The 22,617-nt window shown below is 47.0% G+C and overlaps 1 protein-coding gene across 1 annotated transcript in view; it reads right to left on the bottom strand.

Moving 5' to 3' along the window:
- LOC142817816 (solute carrier family 35 member F2-like) overlaps positions 1–22,617 on the bottom strand; it is a 119,356-nt gene that overhangs the window by 13,102 nt on the left and 83,637 nt on the right. Inside the window, exons 2-4 of the mRNA XM_075895635.1 lie at positions 13,125–13,234; positions 10,828–11,021; positions 7,875–8,203 (exon numbers count right to left, since the gene is read on the bottom strand). Of these exons, the coding sequence (XP_075751750.1) occupies positions 7,875–8,203; positions 10,828–11,021; positions 13,125–13,234 (633 nt within the window). The remainder of the gene's footprint in view (positions 1–7,874; positions 8,204–10,827; positions 11,022–13,124; positions 13,235–22,617) is intronic.

The raw sequence follows: 22,617 nt of genomic DNA, 5'->3' as shown, positions 1-22,617 counted from the left end.
TACCACTATGATGACAATTATTATCGTACCAATAAGAATACCGTTTTAGAGCTCTATACTAATGCTGGCTTTGCCAAATATACCCGTGATAATTATTGCCGTTTTTATTGAAACCTTATCAATTAACACAAGAGTGTTCAGCGTTATGTTCATTAAGCTCAAAGTAACTGGTGTAAACAAAATAATAAGACAGAGCTGATGCAGCCTTCACTTCGAACCATACCAACCAGATGAGTAGACGACCGAATTGAAGAGCTTTAAGCAGTTGTTTATCAAAAGCTGCTCTATGGCAGTTCGAAATGACCAAATTATGTTATATGCAAAGAAGCTGCTGCTTAGCGTCCACCGCATCTAACACTTGACAGTTTCACAGGCACCACGACAGTCACGAGTTGAACGGGCCTATCAACGAGTTTGTATCTGAGCTCATCCGTCAATCAGTTTGAGTGGCAGACGCCCGCTACGAAGATCGGGTCCGCCCATGACTTTTGCTTTTGCCAAAGAGCAGTGCTCACGCATCAACGTCAGTGAGCGGCAAGATTCATCTATCAGCTATATCGCGTGGACCATGCACACATGCACGCAGACATAAAATTTATACCAACCGAATACCGATACTACGTATCGCATTCGATTTCACCGCACTCACGACGTATCAACTTACATCTGCGTTGCCGCCATGATGCGAGCGCCCATGGTGGCAACTTGTCTTTATATTCAACTGCAATATTTGATACAAGGGAAAAGAAGCAGCACGAGAGTGCTGCGTGTGCACCCTTGCTGCCTTCGAGAGTGGAAATGCTCATGCTTAAGGTAAAACGAAAGAAGCTGCCTGAAAGAGCGCAAACGCCCACGAACACGACAGTGGGATTGATGATTGATTTGTGGGGTTTAACGTCCCAAAACCACCATATGATTATGAGAGACGCCGTAGTGGAGGGCTCCGGAAATTTATACCACCTGGGCTTCTTTAACGTGTACCCAAATCTGAGTACCACATTAGTGGGAGGCGCGTGCTGATTCGGCGATAAAGATAGCGCGGCAATCAAGCTGGCGGTCCTGCACTGCTGAAATGTTGACTGAGTGGTGGCCCTCACGTGTACGCGCGCAGGCTGTGTTTCTTTGATAACTTCCTCAAATGTCCCACATGTGTTTCTGTCGCCACGCGCCTTCTTGTAGCCATTTTTATCAGCGCTGCTATCACGCGCTCCGCACTGTCTTGATGTCATGGCCGCCATGGAGCAAGCTCGGAGCAAACTCACTCGAGTCATCTTTCATAGCACCCCTGCACAATTAAAAAGATAAAACTTTAACTTCGAGGACATGAAGGTTCTCTTCTGCACATGACGTGAACATTCGACCAAAGATTCAAAATGACTGTAGTGATTACCATATACACAACAACAACCAACTCGTCTGGCACGACAAAACTAACAACCCTTTCGAGGTCGCGCTCCTCAGGAGCCCAATTTGAATTACAGTGACAGCGCAGGGAAACAACGAATTGGTTTAGATTGAAAATTACACTCTGAAGCAGCCTCGTAGCCAATGCAGTACCCTGAAGGCCTGTCTCCTGCCCCCTTTCTTGTGGGCTTTGCCACTGCCACATTCTTCGAGGCCATGTGTGCATGCACTCTCAGGGTAATCAACGTCGTTGCAAGTGGTAGTGAATGCGTTGCACGTCACTGCGTGTCGGCGTCACCAATCGGTCAGCTCCAGCTGCGTGCCGAAGCTGATCACGGAGGCCACGAACCGCAAGCATCGACGATCTGTAGAGACACAGCTGATGTTAAAATGTAGGAGAGACATTTGTTTCTCGTTTGAAACTATCTTTTTTGGAGTCATTCTTTTAGTTTATAGGATCAGAAAATATTTTGCCGAAGGTAACCGCGCCACGAGATCACCTCGGCCAACGTTCCCAGCGAGCTAAAGAATGGCCAGGTTCGCGCGTAAACGAAGCTTCTGTCGATCAAAAAATTGAACAATTCTAGCTTCGGTTAAATGACTAGTGCCTCTTTTGTGCGAATGAGAGACACTTATATAGGATGTCCGCCTGTTAAGCACTCTTGCAATGCGGACCGGACAAGGCGTAACTTGTGAAGTCCACATCACAATATTGCCGAAAAAGCGCACATGAAACGAGCGGACAATTACGAAGGGCAGTACAATATCCCACATGCCATATTCCTGGACTTTGCGAAAGCATTCGATAAAGTACCCCATAAACGCCTTCTGTTGAAACTTTCCCGCTTAAACCTACACCGCGACGTCCTAAAGTGGATCCATGAATTTTTAAGTAACCGCACTCAAGCTGTCTTTGTTAACAATGCTACCTCTACTTCACTTCCGGTAACATCTGGTGTCCCGCAGGGGTCGGTTCTGGGCCCTATTTTATTCCTGATATTTATTAACGATCTCCCAACTCATGTATCCTGTAAAATCCGAATGTTTGCCGACGATTGTGTTATTTACCACACTATTTGTAACGCTTCTGATCAATTAGCTATAAAGAGTGATCTTAACAATGTAAAACAATGGTGCGATGATTGGCTAATGGAACTTAACCCTCACAAATGCAAAGCCTTATCCTTCACCCACCGCCGTTCTCCACTTGTTTTTCTATATTCCATCAGTAATGTTCCAGTTGAAACTGTTAATTCTTTTAAATATCTGGGGGTCACACACTGCAACGATCTTTCATGGGGTTTGCATATCACGAAAGTCATATTATCAGCAAACAAAACATTGGGATTCTTGCGACGTCATCTACGTAACGCACCTAGAAATGTAAAACTATTAGCTTACAAAAGCCTTGTTAGAACTAAACTTGAATATGCATCCCCAATCTGGAGCCCGCAACAGGCCTATCTTGAAGACGCCCTTGAGTGTATTCAAAACCGTGCCGCTAGGTTTATCAATAATTCTTACTCCCATGACGTCAGCGTATCTTATCTAGAGGCAGAACTTCAACTGCCCCTCCTTTCCCTCCGCCGCCGTATCGCCAGTCTTTCGTTATTTCATAAGTTTTTTCACAGCTCGATGCGCATGCCACCTTATTTTGTTCCCCCAGCGCACATCTCTCAACGAACTAATCATCCTCTTCAAGTCGCACGCCCACGTGCACGCACCGCTACCTTTTCAACATGATTTTTTTCCTCGCACAGCAGTTGCCTGGAATGGCCTTTCAGGCGACATTCCTGCCTTTACTTGTACTTCTACCTTCACAACCAATATTACTAATCATCTTTCACTTTAGGACAAACGATTGTTTTCTGCTCAATTTTTATGTACCCACCCCTTATGTAATGCCCCACAAGGGGTCTTTAAGGAAATAAAATGAAATGAAATGAAATGAAATGAAACGAACTGTAACTCAGCGTACAAAGCATAGCCAGCTGTAAGTGACGATTACGTAATTCACGTTTACCTGTAAACGCGAAGTCTCAGGCTCGAACCCTTATACAGTGGCTGCGTTAAGATTGCAGAGGAACGAAAAAAGAAAGTGGCAGCTCTGCCGCAAAGGTGGCTTAGTGGTTGGAGTGAAGGTTGCTCCTCGGTGGCTCAGTGGTTAACGCCTCGCACACATGATTCAGAGGACCAAAGTTCGATTCCGCACTCCGGAGTCTTTCCTTCGTTTATTTTTTGTTGCGTTTGCATATATATATATATATATATATATATATATATATATATATATATATATATATATATATATATATATATATACACACATATATATATATATATATATATATATACATATATATATATATATATATATATATATATATATATATATATATATATATATATATATATATATATATATATATACAGTGAGTGACGGGGACGCCGACGACGAAATTCAGCTGAAAGTGTCCATGTACTTGCTATCGCAAGAAAACTACCGCGATTTCCGTGCCTGCTGAATGACTGCTGCTGTTCCAAAATTGTCGATAGCACTCCAGCTAGCTCACCAATCATGGCAGCAGCAATATATTTAGACGTTTGGCGATATTCATCAATAAATAAACAGGGAAGAACCTTCAATGCATCTCCGCAAGACCACGCTAGTGTGTTTTGTTCGCGCACACGAACACAACTCAGTTTGTCTGCTTCCTCGCCCTTTTACAACAAAGCGCTCACCCGCCCGCCTTTGTATAGCGTGCCGCCATTCAGTCACTGTCACGCTTCTTGACTCGCCGCCACCGGTAACCAGCCGCGCCCTTCATGACGGACCCGATCGGCGGTCGCACCGCTCGCTAACGACCGCGTGGATTCACATTGACGGTTTGGAAGCGGCCGGCTCACGTTCGGCAGGCCAGGCACGCCTCGGCTGGCCCACGCGCTAACGACAGTCCCTCCACCACGGTAGCAGCGAGAGGTGCGACACACAGCCGCGGTAATGACCACAGGGCTTCCCTAATTAGCATCCACCGGTGCAGCGCAGAGGTTCCGATCTCTACCTCCCCACCTTCCTACGATTCCTCCAAAGAGGAAGCGAAAATCGCAAATGACTTCACCGGTGGCGAACTCCTCGCTTGTTCGAAACACGGTGCACGCCGCCGGACGTTGTACCTTCCTTTGCTGCCTTTCAGTTCATAATGACAGCCCCGTTCCCATAACAACCACGTTTCTCATTATCTTTCGCGCAAACAGTGCGCCGGATGGTAAACTTTGTCCCCCGAAGCTTGCCTCACGTTACGTTTTCTTCTTTTCTCGAATGGTCTAGGATACATTGCTCGAATGAGATATACGACGGACTGAACGTAATGATAGAACAATCACCGACATCATCCTCATAAGCATGAACACTACAGAAGTGCGAACGATAAAAAAAACCACGAAATACAAAATGGCTAAGAATGATTGGACTGCTGTGCCATTGTTCCAATAGGTGATCACGTTCATGGGCGTAGGCAGCAAATCTTGCAAGCTCAGGCATTGAGAACATGTCTTGGACTGCCACGCTGTACTTCAACGATGGGAGTCATTGCGGGAGCATGCATAACACCAATAGAGAGATATCTTTCATGCGAATCTTCAAGAGTATATCTCCGACGGCAGCCTACGGCAGCCTATTTGCCCCTATCAATTCACCATCACCGCCATCTTCACGAACTCGACCTAGATATACACATTAGGTGATCGCCAACCATGAAAAAGGTGCAATACAAGCCTATTGCGCCGGTTACGAATAAGTGTGGCGTTCACTCGTCGTTACGTAAACGTTATCGGCAGTGCCCCAACGGTGAGGCCTGAGACAGGTGAACATATCTTGTGCCCACGACATATAGCGCCAGGTAATTCAATGGCCACCGTCTTGATGAAGTGTACCGAGCAGCAAGTTTCTGAAAAAAGTTCTGTTGGGAACACCGCCTCGTCATCAGCGCGATATTCTGAAAGCGCTTGCCAAGTTTTCACAGGAGACAGAACTCGACAATAGACTATAAACAGATCCAAGTTCTTGCTACATCGCTAACTTCCTCCTCATCATCAAGAACACCTTCTCTCTCCCCTGTCTTTTCCAGCCCCTCTCCTCGCCTAACGCTGCGTCGCAGGCCAGAAAATGGATTCAGGCCGACCTCCTAGCTTTTCTGCCACAAGAAAAATTCCTCTCCCTCTCTAGGCGGAAACGTTTTACAGCGAAGGCTGTTATGAGATCACAACGTGGGTCACGTGCCGCACCGTAGTTTTCCAACACCGCCATCGGTGTCCGTAACCGCTATCACACGCAATAATAAAAGAAAACTTAAAGAAAAAATTCGGCATATCTCACGTACCTGGGAATCGACATAATGCTAAGCATGCGGAGGGAAGGTGACCGTGTTGCGTGTTTCTTATTGAGCGAGACGTCATGATATGACGCACAAATTTTTCACGCTCGAACATAAGTTGAAAAGTTGTGAAATGTTGCAGATGTTTATATAGCCAGTTGTTTGAGCTCGCGCAACGATGTCAACTGGAACATGCGTATTAGCGACACCAGAAGCTGATATGAAGCGCTGATGCTTGCGAAGATGCTGGGCTGGCCCTGGACACTGCTACATAAATCAACTTCAGCACACGGTACCTAACCACGATTGACGCTAACCCGCCGTGACGGCTTATCAAATGAGTACATATCGATATGATATGTGGCGTTGAACGTCCCAAAACCACCACATGATTATGATAGACGCCGTAGTGGAGGTCTCCGGAAATCCCCCGGAGGTCTCGGGCTCTTTAACGTGCACCCAAATCTGAGCACACGGGCCTACAACATTTCCGCCTCCATCGGAAATGCAGCCGCCGCATCAGGGATTCGATCCCGCGACTTGCGGGTAAGCAGCCGAGTACCTTAGCCACTATACCACCGCGGCGGGGCAAAGGAGTACATATGTAGTGCTTTTTTTTTCTTTCAAGAGGGGGGTGGGGCACTCTTTTCATTTAGGGGTGGGTGCCTCCTTTAAATAGTCGTTTTTAGCTCTGCATGTCATGGAAACCAGTTTTGGTGGAGAGAGGGGACACGGGCCCGGGATGCCACCCCACGGCTACGCCACTGGTCTCGTTACGCGGTCCTTGTCGAACGAGTTCTTGCAGCTGTAACACGAGAAAAGGCACAGTGCCTACTGCTTCAGAGACGCACGCAAAACATCGTGGCAACTTGTAAGCTCTTTACTCCAGTCACTAAGTATCAAACACCAACAGAATATATTCACAAAACTTACGAACAACCCGAACCCTAGCAGTAAAAAGCGTAACCTCACGCAACGTTTGAGAACGGTGTGTCTCGTTCCAAAGGTTACTTAGGATTTTAGTCACCACTTGAAAACCAATTATGAATTATGAATTAGTCTCCAGTCATTATTATGAATCATCGCTTACGTAAGTGAGGAGCAACACCAAAGCAATTAAGAAACCCTGTATGTTGCCATGCCGCTTTAGCTTCCCAGTGTGGGGTGCCCCTGAAGCGACTAAACAGAGATAAATAACGTTTATAAGTACTGTCTGTTAGTAACTAAAGTAGGTGGGGCCATTCATCTAGAGCTGCACTGACTACTGCGGCTCGCCGGGCCTTCTCCAGAGTTACCAAGTGGCTTCCCAAGGCCTGCTCCGAAAGTCGCGCCTCCCAAGACCAATGTGGGAGCTGTACGAGCGTCAAGCTTGCCAGAGCAGGACGCGAGGGAACCTGTATGTAGTGTGCATAAGTGTTGGTATCCCTCCGCACCAGGGGTACACATCGTGATATTCGGAAGGGTGTACTTTAGAAAGTGTGTTTATGCTGGGGTATGTGTTCGTCTAAATTAAGAGACTAAATCTTCCTATTGTGGTAGCCCCACTTCGAAGTTCGCGTGTACCTGTTGTACTGGTAAGCGGCCAGTGACATAGGTGCGTGGATATAGCTGATTCAGGTCGGTGGCTGCTCCACCCCTTGATAAACCGTTGGGTCATCGAACGGCCCTGGGTATTGAACCCGATACCTCCCATATATCAATTACCGATCATTCAGTAATACAATTTTAGGAAACTAAAACTAAAACATTTTTTTATCATCTTTATTAACCACTGAAATGCTTTGCAATCTGCATGACCAGTATTCGCAGTGGTTGCTGCCATCAACACCGACACCTTGAAGCTATATAGCTTTCATTCAACAAATGAAGTACTTTCGTTCTCGTCGTTTCATCAAAATGACAGAAAACCTCCAGACCTGAGTGCAACGCACAGCATAGTCAAATCAAAAGGCACGCCAACACAATAACAGCTCGTAATATATAAATGAAGTCGACACACGCGACAGCAGCGCAACCATGCAAAAACACGCTTAGCCTTTTTTTTTCCCCGAGCAATCAAAAGCTTCGCAGCCGATGGCAGAACGGCAGCCCACTCACAGCTGGATGCCGTTGATGACGCTCCCGAAGAGTCCCACCGCGCCGAGAAACTCGACGGTGCCGCAGAGCTTGACGGAGGCCTCTTGCGCCACGTTGGATATGCCGTAGAGTGCGGCGCCGCCGAGGCAGAGCATGTCGCCCAGAAGACGGTTGGCCGAGGGCGACGCCTGTCCCGCCGAGTGAGACGCCTCGTGCGCGTCGGCCCACACCAGGCAGCCGACGCCCAGCAGCGCCACGCTGACGCCCATCACGTGGACCGGGTGGTAGCGCACCTTGAGCGCCAGCCACGACAACGCCAGCACCACAGGAATCGTGAAGCAGTCCAGCAGCTGCGGTGTTGAGGCGAAACATTTATGGACTGAACTCCATACCGACTGCCCACTGACGATGACTGCCAGCGGCATGAATAGAAATGTTACCTAAAGGCATATGAGTGATGAAAGGGCGCCAGTGATTCTGTGCTGTCATGCCCTGGTGATGTAGTCAATGACGTTTTTCTAAGACCTCATCTGGCGACGTTATTCGATGGCATCAGCCTGAACCGATATAGGAAATGGTGTAACACCGGGTCAAGTGCGCAAGGTTGTGCAACAACTCAGAAGGCCTCATTTAAAAATTAAGGGATCCTGAAGGTTTGCCTTTAGGAGTTGAACGCGATAGCGATATCGTGTCTCAAGTGCGTGCTTCAACCACTTTGTGTACGAAATCTTTTCAAACTTGCTGAGCACCCGTTACGTGGCCTTTAGGAAATAGGTTCAGTAATGTGTGTGCCTTATGTAGTCGGTGACCGGCTTAAAACTATTAAGTCATTATGATAACCAAATTTTCTGACGCCTGATGGCAATGCACGCTTTTATCACGCATATTACCGCGGTGTTCATATTGTATTGTGAAAGCATGTATACAGGAAGCGTGTGTTTGTGAAGGATGAAAGTTACTTTCACTGCATTTCCAAACAGAGGAAGTCATTTTCGCTGTCTCTACGATCAGACCCGTGGCTCTGTGGCCCGCTTGCCACCCGAGCGACAGGGTTCAATCCACACTCTCACTCAGAACTTTTATTATTGATTTCATTTGCATCTTTTTCAATTTTTCGGTCACGCACAAGATGATGATTTTTCGCTCACAATGAACGACGCGACGCTGGAATTTATGCGAAGCAAGCTCTTTAACGCTATCGCGTATTGAACTCTTTTCGCAAGAGCATAGGTATCTAACTAAATTGAGGACATGTCCAATTATTTTGCAATCGGTCAGTCTTCATTCGTGCGTAAAAAAAAGAGTCAAATACAAGGCTCGATATGCAACCTACTTTGTTCCTTGTTTGTATTCTTTTCGAGCAAAGAAACGTAAAGCTCTCGACATGGGTCCTGGAACACGGTACGTTGAACTATTGTTTAACATAGTACTGTCTCCAGCAAAGTGATCGAAGCGAAGTAAAATTAAATGACCTCTAGTTTTTCGCTCAAGAAGCCCGTGCAAATGCGTTTGAAGCCATATGATGAAACACGCAATGCGTGACGTGCCTGCGCAGCTGATGCGTACAATTGCACACCCCGCTGCTGAAGTGAACATATTCGATATCGCAATGAAAAAAAACTATAGGAAACGACCGTAATTCTTGACTTGCCTGTCAGGTAGTGGCTGTCTGGCATTTATTTTAACTTCGGATAAACTCATTTTTTGTCGCACTGACGAGGTGAATCTGATCCATTACTTAATTCTTATTATTCATCCGGACAGTCTTTTGGTCATTGTGTATAATTATGTGTCGATCTCATATGTATAAGCTTAACTGAAATCAATGAATCATAACCATCAATTTTGTACCTACTTAAAAGTGCTTGAAGTTGGAAGTGCTCGACTAGACAGACGTATCTCGGAGAAAATCAAGAGTGCCGCTAGGTATGTGTCGCATTGAAAAGGCCTCCATTATATAGGCCAGACTGTTTTGACTCTCGCACTCACGTTTAAAACAAGCATATGTAATCTTAACCACAGTTATCATCTGCATATGAGGCTGGCGTAGAAGGTGCGGGATAATTACATCACAGACCATGTCGAGTCGACACTGGCGGCCATCGGATGTGGAGAACAGAGTAGTCGTCTGTTCCACGTAATCAGCTGTCACCTGTAAAGATGTCTGCGCCTTGAAAGTAATTAAAAAACTGGTCTATACAAAGCCCCTTAATAAATATAGCTAAATGGAAATGTGACCGGAAGTATGACTGCCGACGTCGCATTTGCGGCCCTTCATGGATAGTGAGCAAAGATACCGCTGCTTGGCGACATGTGCATATACTTAAAGAATCGCCACCCAAGCACTCCGTACAGATGGTTAAGTAGCGAAGCTGAAACGTACAGCCGCAGGTGGCTTCAGACGTCACAGCCTAAGTCGAAGAAGCGGGCACTGTCCCCAGCGAGAGCGTTCCCGCCATCGCCTCACTGACGCTGCTTTGTCCGCAACGCCGGTTCATCGGCTCGCCGTTGTCGCTTGCGTTTAACTCGGGAAGCTGCCGGATCCTCGGTGCGCAGTTTCTGCCTACTTTTCACCACCCATGCGTGTTCTTGTGCCCACACTGCTGCATCGGCCCGGCGAAAATGAATTCTCTCACGCATCAGCTGTCAGCGATGTTCTTGAAAACGTGTCTTCTGGTCGGGCGTCTGTACGATCCTGCACGCGAGCTCGGAAGCACGGCTGCGAAACAATGAACGACGCCACTAACTACGCAGCCAATGGCACGCGTGCGTGCTTGGGCACGACGCAGACAATGGCTTCCCTAACGGCGCTGCAGCCAATGGCGCGCATGCTTTGGTGCGACGCAGATAACGACGTAATTCACGGCGCTCACAGTGGAGACTCCTATGACTGTTTGTGGCGAACGTACGGCTTTGGTTTCGCCTAGCCATACACAGCCTTCACTGTAAAGCGGTGGAAGCGCACGGGGCGTACCTGTACGCTGGTGAGCGTGGTGTACTGGTAGGCCTTGACCAGGAGATAGTTTGCCTCGACGTCTACCAACGCAAGGAGGAAGTAGCGTCCACCGCGGGCTCTGAGCACAGGTATGAGGCCTGCATCACCGCCACGGCACGCCAGCCACGTGGTAAACACCGCACACAGCAGCACGTAGTTGACGAAGCTCTGCGCTGAATTCGAGAAGAAGCGTCGTCGGCGTTGTAACAACACGGCTGAATGCCGTGTCTATATACTGCGCTTCAATACTCGCAAGCAAATCTGTCAAGTTCCATCTGATAATAGTTGAGAGCAGCGCGACAGCCAACTACGACGATGAACCAGCAATTAAAAGGTGTTTTTTTTTCAATAAGAAAAAACAACATGAAAATTCATCATTGTAGAAGCGCTACTACAACAAAGACTTCGCGAAACACAGGACGAAACACTACTAAAACAAAAAAATACTTAGGAACAAAAAACACCAAATTTAAGTGAAGTGTACGACCGTCATCACAAAGCCAGAGTCGTTATATGAAAAAAAAAAAAAGCCGTTGAACGAGTAGCGTTTTGGACAGACTGAATGCATGCAGGCACAATGCACCAGTACGACAAATTAGAAGTGTGAAGACACCTTGTTCATGTCCCACCTACCCGAGCATTGGCGAAGCTTGCACTGAGCACTAAGCCATGCAAGACTTGATACAGCAAAACTGGACAATTCTGCAAGCTAACCTCGTCGCTTCTAGGTCATTTGTAGACCTTAGTAAACTACAGTTTGCGAAGGTTGTTTCTGGATAGATTTCTTTTAGGTTCTTGCTAGGCTGTAGCGAAGTGTTAGGGCACTATAGCCAAGTTCAACCGATGGCTACGACGTTTTAGCTAACTGCTAGTACGTAAGTATGAGTGAGACGACAGCAATTATTAAGGAGAGGCCATCTGTCACGAGGAAGCTTAATAATCGCAGCCATCGTGCTCATCATAGCCATCATCATAAAAATATCCTTCAATATAAGCTCTGGAGAACTCCTCACGCTCGTCCCTGCCACGAAATACTTCGACCATGGTTTCATCTTCAAACACCAGCATTTCTTGTTGCTCCTCTTTCGAACTATCGGTCTGCGTTGCTTTACCAGGCGACTGTAGCTTTTGCAAATCTATTATTGCTTAGACGCTTCATAGCCAAAACGACAGTTACTCATCACGGAGTACAAGTGTTATCGTAACTAGGACTGGGAGGAGCTTTATAGTGGACCGATAGTGAGCCAGTAAATCGTGATACGGCATACTAATTACGGGAGCTCAAGCAGCTAGCCAATTGAAATAAGGAATTCCTACCATGGTGGTCGAGTGGTTATAGTTTTCGACCATAGACCCGCAGATCGTGGGATCGAACCTCAGCCGCAGCGGCAGCATTTCCGGAGCCCTACACTGCAGCATCTCTCATAATTCGCTCCTTGTTCACCCCGTAACAAAACACTATCATCATTAAAAACGGAAGGCGAGAAGGAGGAAAAATGGAGGAGGAAGGACAAGGAGGTTAGCCAGTAAATAACGGGTGTGTGCCACAAAAATTGGGTGACTACCACTACGCACCACTGGTTGTCTACAAATGAGCAAGACAACAGTTTTATTTCATTTATTTATTTAAGAATACTGTCAATCCTGTCAGGGATTTTTACAGGAGTTGGTTGGAAAGTGTCAACAAACATTCTATATTCGCATTCTATATTCTATATACACTCTATATTCTATAGTTAGGCCAACGAACGGCTGAGAAGCGAAAACAAGAGCCAAACACTCCGACTACGTAAAGCGAGGAGATGCTTGAGAACGGGAGAGGCAACGGTGGCTGCGGAGATATCCCTAAGTGTTGGAAAGCCAACGCCAACGACGATGTGCCTATCTCGTGCGTATGACTTTCATCGACTAATATCAAATTTCTCTGCGCTGAGAATCAACACAGAAACAACCTAACATCACCTAGCAACGGCATAAAATCAAACCAGATTAGTCTTCAGAACCAGTTTCACTGTGTCAAGCGTTGCGCGGTTTACTGCAGGCTTCACTGATTTTTTTGGTGATATAAATTAAAAATTCTGTAGATCCAACGTACCCTGGGAATCGATGTTATGCGAAGCATGCGAGTGAAAGGCGACTGTGTCTTTATTGTTTTTTAGGGAAACGTAACAAAATGACCCCTTGTAGCTTAAGCTAAAGCTGGGAAACCGCTTACTTGCCCCTTAGCGTCTGCTGCAACGAACTGGGAGCCAAGCAGCCTTGATTGTATCGCTCACCCGTGGGGATTTGCAGGTTGTGCTGCGACTGTAGGATTTGGCTGGTGACTCCAGTGCCGCACAGGAGGCCCGAGAGAACTTGGCCGAGCAGTAGCGCCTTCCACACCTCCCTGAAGAGGGAAGCGAAATCAAAATGAAGACGTAAGTAAGTATTTGTCAAGGAACACGTGGGAAAACAAAAGATAAGAGAAAATGATGCGGAGCCAAAGTGTGTGGTGCGTACACCCAACAGCAAACAGGACGTAGGCTTCGGGAAATTTTTGCTCTCCTTTTGAATGACATTTCCAATCTAGCGGGTGAATGTATAGGTTGCAATAACTGCGACAGGCTAGAATGTTGTTCGGATGCTATGTTCCCAGGCAAAGCAGGAATATACGTTTTTCTGGAATGTCACTTCTTGCAAATTGTTGCTGTTTGCTGTACAGTATCCAGAGCAATATGTTCTCAGCGAAGAAAGAGGAGGAAAAGAACTGTTGGACAGGTGGGTTAGCCAATTTTCAGACCATCTTGCAAACCTATGTTCGGAAGGGCGTAAGGAGAATAAGATATGATAGAAAATAGATTGCATAAAGGAAGGAATAAAAAAAAACAAAACAATAATACGGTAAACGACAATGCTTTAAGCCTGTCTCTACAAGCACTTGTCCTCCAGAAATACAACCACATTCAAAAGCCTTCCGTGCCGAAGACTGTCCCGGCCGCTGTTCTAAGGCCCTTTTCTCCAACAACGGGCGATTGTCAAGTCTAACATTTTTCAAAGTCCGCTCACTCCATTATTCTTCGAGAGGTACAATTCAATTGCAAAAATGCCGCGTTTATGTTAAAATCAATTTACTGTGCTTAAACAGACATTGCATACGGCTGAACACAAAAACAAATGCAGCAGAAACTTCACGCGTACCTCTCGTTTCACTAGTACTTTGAAGCAGCCTTTTAACTGCAATGGAACGTTGCAAGGCTTACAAGGTCATTTTTCATTAGTATGTGCGTTGCTTCTAGTTTTATAAAATTACTCGCAAACGTTTTTTAGCACAAAAAAAAGAAAATGAGAATAGATTTCCACACTGGTTTACACAACACTCGAGTACCTGAAACAGCATGTCTTCTTTCTTGATAAGTTAATAAAGTTGGGAATTGTTTTACATCATTACCCGCTCTAAGCAAATGTTATGTTGTTTATATGCTATCGATTGAACAAGATAAAAAACAACCAGTTTCATTCTCCGTCATCACAGCTCACACATTGCACAATTTCAGACTAAGAACGTTATCACCAAGACAAAGCTTCTGTAACTACCTACATTCATATTTATTTCGATTCTCGACTAGTAAGTGTCAAAACAAATCTTGTTTTATTTTGTTTTAGATCAAAAGCTAATCGAGACCACAACAAGGGTGCCGCAGCTGTCCGTCGTGGCCACCGCAGGTGTTCGTAACCACGATTGCATGAAATAAGACAAAAAAACTAAATAAGAGATGTAACGAGGTTAGAACCTGGGTCCTCTCTGTGATACCTGTGTGTTCTACCACTGAGCTAGGCCAGTGCTCTTTGTTTATTTAATGCATTGAATCACTAGTTGTAAATGTTGTGAGCTGAGAACAACACAATTCGTCACACTAGAGTTATTTCAAGATAAACGACGCCCACATTGTTTCAATCTGTAAGAGGTATTTCAAAAAATCGGGCTAACACACACAAGCGTTCAGAAGAGGAAGCCACTGCGGCGCGGAGTCAATAGTTTAAACATCACAGCGCACTTGAGCAGCTTCGTCAATCGGTGCTTGACACTTCATTCCAAAATGACCCTATACAAGCTCTATGTATAAGGAATCACGTTAACATGTGTAATAAAGCGTTTCAGAACAGCAAAGAAATCACCAGGCATCACACAGTGTGAACTGCGTAGAATAGGTAGTTGACTGCTCCCACCAATTACAAAACCATTCATTGTTTGGGTTTGGGTTTGGGTTTATTTCCAACAAAAAAGTTGGGGGTTCCCCAGGCAAAAAAGCTGTTGAAAACAGCTTGAAGGGACCTGGGGGACCGTACAGGCAGCAGCGAATAAAAAGTATAACTAACACGACATGATACACCATGATACATGTCATCACCCACAACATGAACAAAATGCTCGTAACGCCTCACAAGTGCGTGGCGCGCGTACCACGCTCCTCCGACAATTGCCGAATAATAGCATAAGTAGACACTCGATATAATTTATAGCGCTGATTTCATTGACAAGTGGGGTTTAACATCTCAAAACCATTATGTAATTGTTAGAGACGCCTTATATTGTCGCGAGAGCAAAGTTTCGCGGAAAACGTTCTTTTACGGCTCACAAACCGAGCAGTCAAGGTCGCCCCCGTTCGGGATTAGAAGGGGAAAGCTTACTAGGAAAAGCGTCTAGCAAGAGGCAGGTCCGGCGCCACCCTCTGAGTCTAAGCCATTGTTAACAGGCACGCGTGTCATTGAGAATGACATGGGGACGCGACCACTTAGCCTGACCGAGACATAGTGGCGGCAAGTAAACGACCACATTCTCTCGCGCTGTTGTTAGGATGTCGGGGCGCCTCGCTGTCGCATGTACACCTGGTAAGCAATGGTGTACCCATCGCTCTTAAGGACGCTTCTAGGAAGCAACAGTTAATGAAACAACTGACGGGGCCCGAGCGTGGGAACGGCCGCCGACGGTAGTCGGCCGAAGTAGGCAGCACGAGTAACGTTGGGCAGCACGGCCTGGCATGGGAGAGAGTGTCACGTGCGGAGGACCTTCCCCTTTGCGTGTTTTCATTTGGTAAGGAGGTTTTTACAAATGTAGTGCCTTTTATGAAAGTGTTTCTGTGATTGGTTGTGATGCTGCGAGTCCCAACATGTGATTGGTTTTTGTGAAGACTCTTTGTTCGACCAAGGGTTAAAAAGAGGATGTTTGAACTTGAAAAGCGGAGCGGAGTCGGGGTCAACAGCGGATCTCACCACCGGGGACCAGGCCATGCAGGCCGAGGGGTATGCCACCATTTTCTATGTTTTGTCTTTGTGACCCAGTGCATTTTGTAAATTGAAGTTGTGTTAGCTAAATAAACCCCCAATGAGTGCTCCCCGAAATCATCGTGTTGACGTCTGATCGATTGCCTCCGCGGAGTTTCACCCACACTTATTCGTCTCCCTGGTCGTCCGATGCGCCTAACTTTGAACAACCCCGACGTTTCGCTACAATATAGTGGAGGCCTCCGGAAATTTCGACCACCTGAGGTTCTTTAACGTGCACCCAAATCTGAGCAGACGGGCCTTCAACATTTCTGCCTCCATCGAAAATGCAGTCGCCACCACCAGGATTCGATCTCACAACCCGCGGGTCAGAAGCCGAGTACCTTAGCCACTAGACCACCACGGCGGAGCTAATTTATAGAGCAGTAGGTAGCAAGCAAGTGTGCTTTGTATACTAGTTGTCCTAAACGTGTTTCAAAAAGCTCCAGAAAGGTTTTCAGCTTTCGCTGTGATGGTGCTACGCGTTCTGTTCAAGCCTGGTACTTTTTTATAGTTGATTTTTGTCATCAAATTTTTCCCAAGACGCACACTGGTTCTGTCACATGCGCAGTTGCTGTCCATCGGAAGGATTCATGTCAGTCTAACTCAGCTGCAAGTTCAGCGTTTTTAGCGTCTGTGCACTTTGCCGCTGTAGCTTCATCGTCAAGTTTTCACTCTGACACGAACATTGTCATTGTCGCTACTCAAAGAAGCCTGTGTTTGCACAGCTGCCAGTCAGACATGTTTTCTTGAAGGCAGCGAAGACACAGTTAAAGAATAAAACAGAAATACACCAAGACGACGCAGAAACACTATGCGATTATGCGTACAAAGAGGAGCAGTGCAAACCAATGCCATACTTGCTTTCCGTTACTTGCTCTTTTTATATTCCATCTTCTCATTACGATTTATTTTCTCTCGCTTTCGCTCGCGCCTACTTCCTTTCAGCTTAAGTGCCGAGGGACCAAGTCGGGCCCGCGTCATGCATGCAAGAACACGCACAGCCTGGCTCATAGAGATTAGCGGGACGGCCGACTATTTCGGAACACGAAGGATAACGCAACCGCGTGTTGGGGCGGTGCGAACGATCATAGCTGTGCGCAGCAAGACAATTAGATGGGCGGAAACATGGGATTACCACGACAAAACGCTTGTGAAGGAAAGGTGCGTTGACCTGTTCTTTGGAGGGGATGAGGGGAACGAAGTGGTCTGGTTGAAGGGAGGGCTTGCCACCTGGGGGCGTCATTTGCAACGGGTGCAGTGATGCCGACACCAAGTTGAAATAGGCAGATATAACCTGAGAATCCGCTAATTGGGCGTTGTAAAACGACAAGGCCTAAGAAAACGCCGTGTGAGAGGGGTCCAAAGCAGTTGTGGTCACATAAGGTCTAAAGGTCTACCGCATGGTATACATGGCTCATATAGACTACACGTCTAAAATTGTATACGACAACTACGAAAGGCTGTCCCACATCACGTGTTGCTTCGATCGGCTTCAAATGTGATGTGCCCATTTGTACTACACGCTTTCCGAGTGGTCAGTTCAAGCTTATTGAACTTTTCGGTGCTTTGGAATAAGGTTGTGCAGTTTTGACACATTTATAAGATGAAAAGCCCGGAGAGACCCCACCCAGAAAACGGAAGCGTGACCGCACACCACCTTTGCAACTAATTAAATAGTGATGTCCCAGAATTATCAATGCGCTTCCAAGGCGTGGCTCCCGGAAGTACGTGTCATGACAGCCGTCTGGAGTACGCGCCAATGTTGACGTCCGTTCAGTAATGTTTAACCGTTAACTTTTTTTAACCCTGGTAGTTGCGCTGATGACGTATGCTGCTAAACATTAGGTCAAGGGATCAGTTCCCGGCCACAGCGGTGACATTTCAATGAAGCAGACATACCGAATAAAAATAGAAACGAAAGATATGGAAAAACAATAGGGATTATAGGCGACGAGTTAAGCATCACTTGCGGGACACAGGAGAGAAACAATACACTGCGGAATTGTTCCTCTCGTTGTTTGTTGCCAAAGCCCTTCTCTTTGATTGGATAAAGCTTTACAAGTGCACGGCCTTTTTTCCTTGAAGGAGCAAGCGCACAAGCCAATGCGAATCAGCGCACATTAGGGTTGTCAGCCGTAGGATAACTGCCACACTTGTATGGTATATTTTCGGGGGTAGTAGGGCGGCAATACGATTCTCTTATCGGGCGTAAGATAATTTTCACTTTTCGAATGCCATCGATCACCGGAAGAGCTCAACGGTTGATACGACATCCGTGAAAGCAACATTCCTGAATACATCTGAAAACTAAATCTTTCTTTGAATAAAGCCAAACACGCCGACGTTGACGGCGAAATCCAGCCGAGAATGTCCAGATAATTGCAATAATTTGTCTCCAGCACAGCGCAGACTCGAAGGGTAATACGCTAATCTTTGGAGGGCGCTGCAATGAATACACTCACCGGAGAAGAAGAAAAACATGGTTGACCCCTTGTCCTAAGAATCGGTATAACACTAAACTGAAACGTGTCCAAACAGAAGTATTTGATTTATTTCTGTCACCGACCTGCTCACCTCTCCAATGCTGTCCCTAAAACCCGAGCGCTCATGTGGGTTAGTGACCTAGCACGCACCCAGTTGGACGACCGACATCAACTAATCATTGAACTAAACTAAAGCTAAACCTTAAACTTAAACTAAACAGCACATCAGACTAAACTCGAAACTTGCAGCGCACACCTCAAGCAGATAGCACGCATGAAATGAGCGTACACAAGACGAGCGTGCACAAGCAACACTCAAATCACACTGCTCAAACAGAAAGACGCACGAAATAATGCACAGGTATACAAAGAACGAGCGCGAAACACTGTCACCATTCTTACTTCGTTTGTGAGCAGCGCACTTCTTTCGTATAAGCGCCGCCGTGGCAGCGAGCGCATTGATGGTCGTGCTCTCTTTCACTACTGTAACTTCAAAGCTAACTTGCGGAGGAGGCACAAGAAGTACAAAGCGCCCCAATCCTGAGATAACCGCGCGCGTGAGTGTGCCAGCCCGCTAAAGAGCATCTATACGCACTTAAACCCGTCATGTGACTGTGGCCTAGCACGCACCACCACTTCTCAGTGGTGGTGCTTGCGAGAAGTGGTGGGGCCCACAGTCACGCGAGAAGTGGTGGAGCACGACGACCTTTAGCGCGCGCGCCCGACGCGCGTCAGTCGTGCCATCTCACTACTGATGACGAAAACGCGCTGAAGAGGACCCCAGTGGTACATGGTGCATATAAACCGCTGCTCGCCGTTAACTAAGCGTAGATGGCTCGCTTTGTGGCTTTGTGGATAGCGTCGCGTGCTAAGGAACGCGAGGTCGCGGGTTCGATGCACCACTGCGAAACCTTTCCTTGTCGTTTTTTTTTCTTCGCCATCCTTTAGTATTGTTATGAATTTGCTCTGTCGCGATGGTAGCGGTGGCGAAGAGCGGCGAGCCGTCGAGCGGACTTTGCTGAAGCCTTAGCCCGCAGGCGAAACAGGGGGGCAATTCGTTTTGAAAACAGCAACAAGAAAGAGCGTTTACTGTAGCAGGTTATCGTTTGTACAGAGCCGACCAGCACGACAACGTCGGCTGGGGCAAAATCCCCTAAACATGGGGCCAGCACGGCCTTAAATAGTGTTTTTGGACTCTTCTGCGAGACCAGTTCTCGGGCTCGGAGGGGGAGACGTAGCCATACCCGGAACTGCAAAGTGGTTCGGCGGAGGAAGCGACGTTATCCCCGGAACTGCACGGTTCTTCTGCACGGAAGGCGGTGCTGGGAGGGGGGGAGACAGTTCGTCGAAACAGGGCTCGATCTTGTGAGACGTGCTCCCGAACGAGGAACATGTCTGTGGCACAACAGCACCCCCGCCGCCAGACAATGCATCCGGAGTTTTGAGCCGTCAGCGCGGCTCGGAAGGAGGGATGCTGGTTGACCGTCGGTAGCCGTTCCGCTCTCTCCGCCCGTTGAGACTTCCATAGGCCTGCAGAGGTTCACTGGAACGACGGAGTCGAACACAAAGCCGAACCACTCTGGCCAAAGCAAGCACCCTCCAAATGCTGATCGAATCGCCAGACCAGCAGAAACCAAATGTTTCCTCGAGATTACGCTGGGCTAACAAATAGCATCACGAGCAACGAATCTCGAGAGAAATACACAATGCGGACACACCTTTAGCTAAGTGTTAGTGCATGACACCGCTAAACCAAACAGAATTTTTTTTTGTTTTCAAGCGATTCTCAATTGTGATTTAGGCAGAGTCTGGACGATCGAAGCTTCTGAGGATTGCTCATTTTAGCACCGAAACTACAATTTAGTACGCCAAGCAGTCCTGAATCACGCACACTGGCGTCGCCTGCAAGCATAAGATTGCCAAACTTGACAAAGTTCGTCCTCCTACAAGCTGTCACTTGCATGGGCTCAGCCAATTATCATCAAAACAAGAGAAAACATGCTTGAAAAAATCAAGAAAATAAGACTGAAAATCAAACTTGCGTGCGTTATACAAAACAAAGTTAACCTAGACTGACGTGCATAATAACACGTAATGCAGAACATAGAAGGTATCTTAAACAGGGGCTTTTAGTATGCCTTCTCTGTTAAAATAAAACACGCAAACTGTTACCTTTGAAACATTATGAAAACAAATTTAATCTAACAAACATATTAAAGTGAGCTTCTGCGATGACAAGGCAAGTAAAACTTACAAAAATTTAGAACCATTCCTTGCTCATCGGCAGACGACAAAACTAGAAAAAGTTATTCTCAAAATTAAATACAAAAAAATACACTCTTCGTATTAGCGAGGCGGCACTCTCTCGAGCGAACTCTGGGGAGTCGCGCACTCCACAGCTTTTGAGAGTTGCGGTCTGGACAAAAGGACGACGAATCAACCTGTTCGCCGAACTCAGTAGCAGCGACTTTTGACCCGCAGCCGCTGGACTCAAAGAAAGGGGCATCTACACTGCATCGTTTACGCCACCCGTTCGACCAGTGACCCTTTCGCCACGGTGGGGAACAACCGCTTGTGTTACAGCTCAAGCGCTCGCAACATTTCCCCATTTGCTTGCATCTACGCGGCAGAGAAAAGGATGAGACCAGGCGGTGATTTCGGCGTTCCAATTTCCTTGAAATTTGGTCTTTGTTGACGGGCTTTCCCCCTAATCTCCATCTCAGTGATGGTCTGAGCCTCAAACATTTCCTGCAGGGCCCTTTCGCGATCCTATGCCTAGCCCTGAACCGGGCGTATCGAATGAAGACGTCACAGCACTTAACAGCTGCTTTAACATGTTTGATGCCTCTCGTCTCTTCCGCGCTACGCTTTTGCCGACGCTTTTTTCTCTTCAAATGGCTAGGAATGGTGGAAGCCCCGACACACTTATTCACAAGCGCACTGCCTTCGACAGGCTCTGCGAAAACTCTATGCGGCTGAACCAACTTATCTTTGGGGGGAGTCGAAGTTCCCAATTTGTTGGCTAGCGTTTCCTGGCTCCCGGTGCTAGCGGTCTCTGCCTGTGGCATAACGGGAGGCCCGATTAATTTAAGGCTAACAAAGGCGCTTACAGAGCTTTCAATCGGTGGGGGTCTATCGCTGTCGTGGATAGCCCTTTTTCTCTGGCCTTCGAAGTCAGCCTCATGCTCTCTTTTTCGAGCTTTACTCTGTAGCGCATTACGTCGCGCATCCTGCTCAAGCTTTTGTCGACAGGCGTCAACCTGTAGCGCCTTACGACTCGACTTGTCGTCAAGCTCTTTTTAATGCGATGCATCCGAATCATGTGTGCTGTGAAGCGGCTCCATCTCTAGCGCTTCGTGATGCACCTCGGCATCCTTAGCCGTGCGATGGGACTCGGCCCCAAACTCTTTGCGATGCACCTCGGCGTCTGGCTCTATCCGACGCACTCTGGCACACTTCTGCGGCTTGTGCTTCGCGACGGGCCTCAGCTTCCATAGCTTTTCGGCATGCCTTATCTTTAAGTGCTCTTCGACGCGCTTCAACGCTGTCTCTATCGCTCCGACTTTCCCAGTCAGCAGGACTTGAAAGAAAAAAAATATCTTATCAAGGCATATCTAGCATGGCTAAAATCTCCTGCTTCCTGGTAGGGTAAACAACTCAAAACATGCGCGATTTCGCGCGGCAACAACGTGGCGAGCTTCTCCACCCAAAGGTCGCGGCTAAAACCAACATTACTGCAAACAACTTCAAAATCCTCAAGAAAATGCGCGATGTTCTCGCCTGTCTGAAAGTTGTGGAGCTGGTGTTTAGCTCGCTCCCATTTAAGTGCTTGAATTTGAAGATCAAGCTCTTTCATTCTGAGAGCATGCTCTCTCCTTTTTCGACACTCCTCGGCCTTCCATTGTTCGTGCCTTTGAGCTTCGAGATCTTTACGGCTTTTCTCGGCCTTCTGCTTTTGCTCACAAATGAGCTCCCAAAACTC

This window comes from Rhipicephalus microplus, chromosome 5 (genome assembly GCF_043290135.1).
Source record: "Rhipicephalus microplus isolate Deutch F79 chromosome 5, USDA_Rmic, whole genome shotgun sequence".
In the NCBI taxonomy this organism is placed as follows: domain Eukaryota; kingdom Metazoa; phylum Arthropoda; class Arachnida; order Ixodida; family Ixodidae; genus Rhipicephalus; species Rhipicephalus microplus.
Note: the sequence above shows the minus strand (reverse complement) of the source record. Positions and strands in the feature narration are given on the sequence as shown.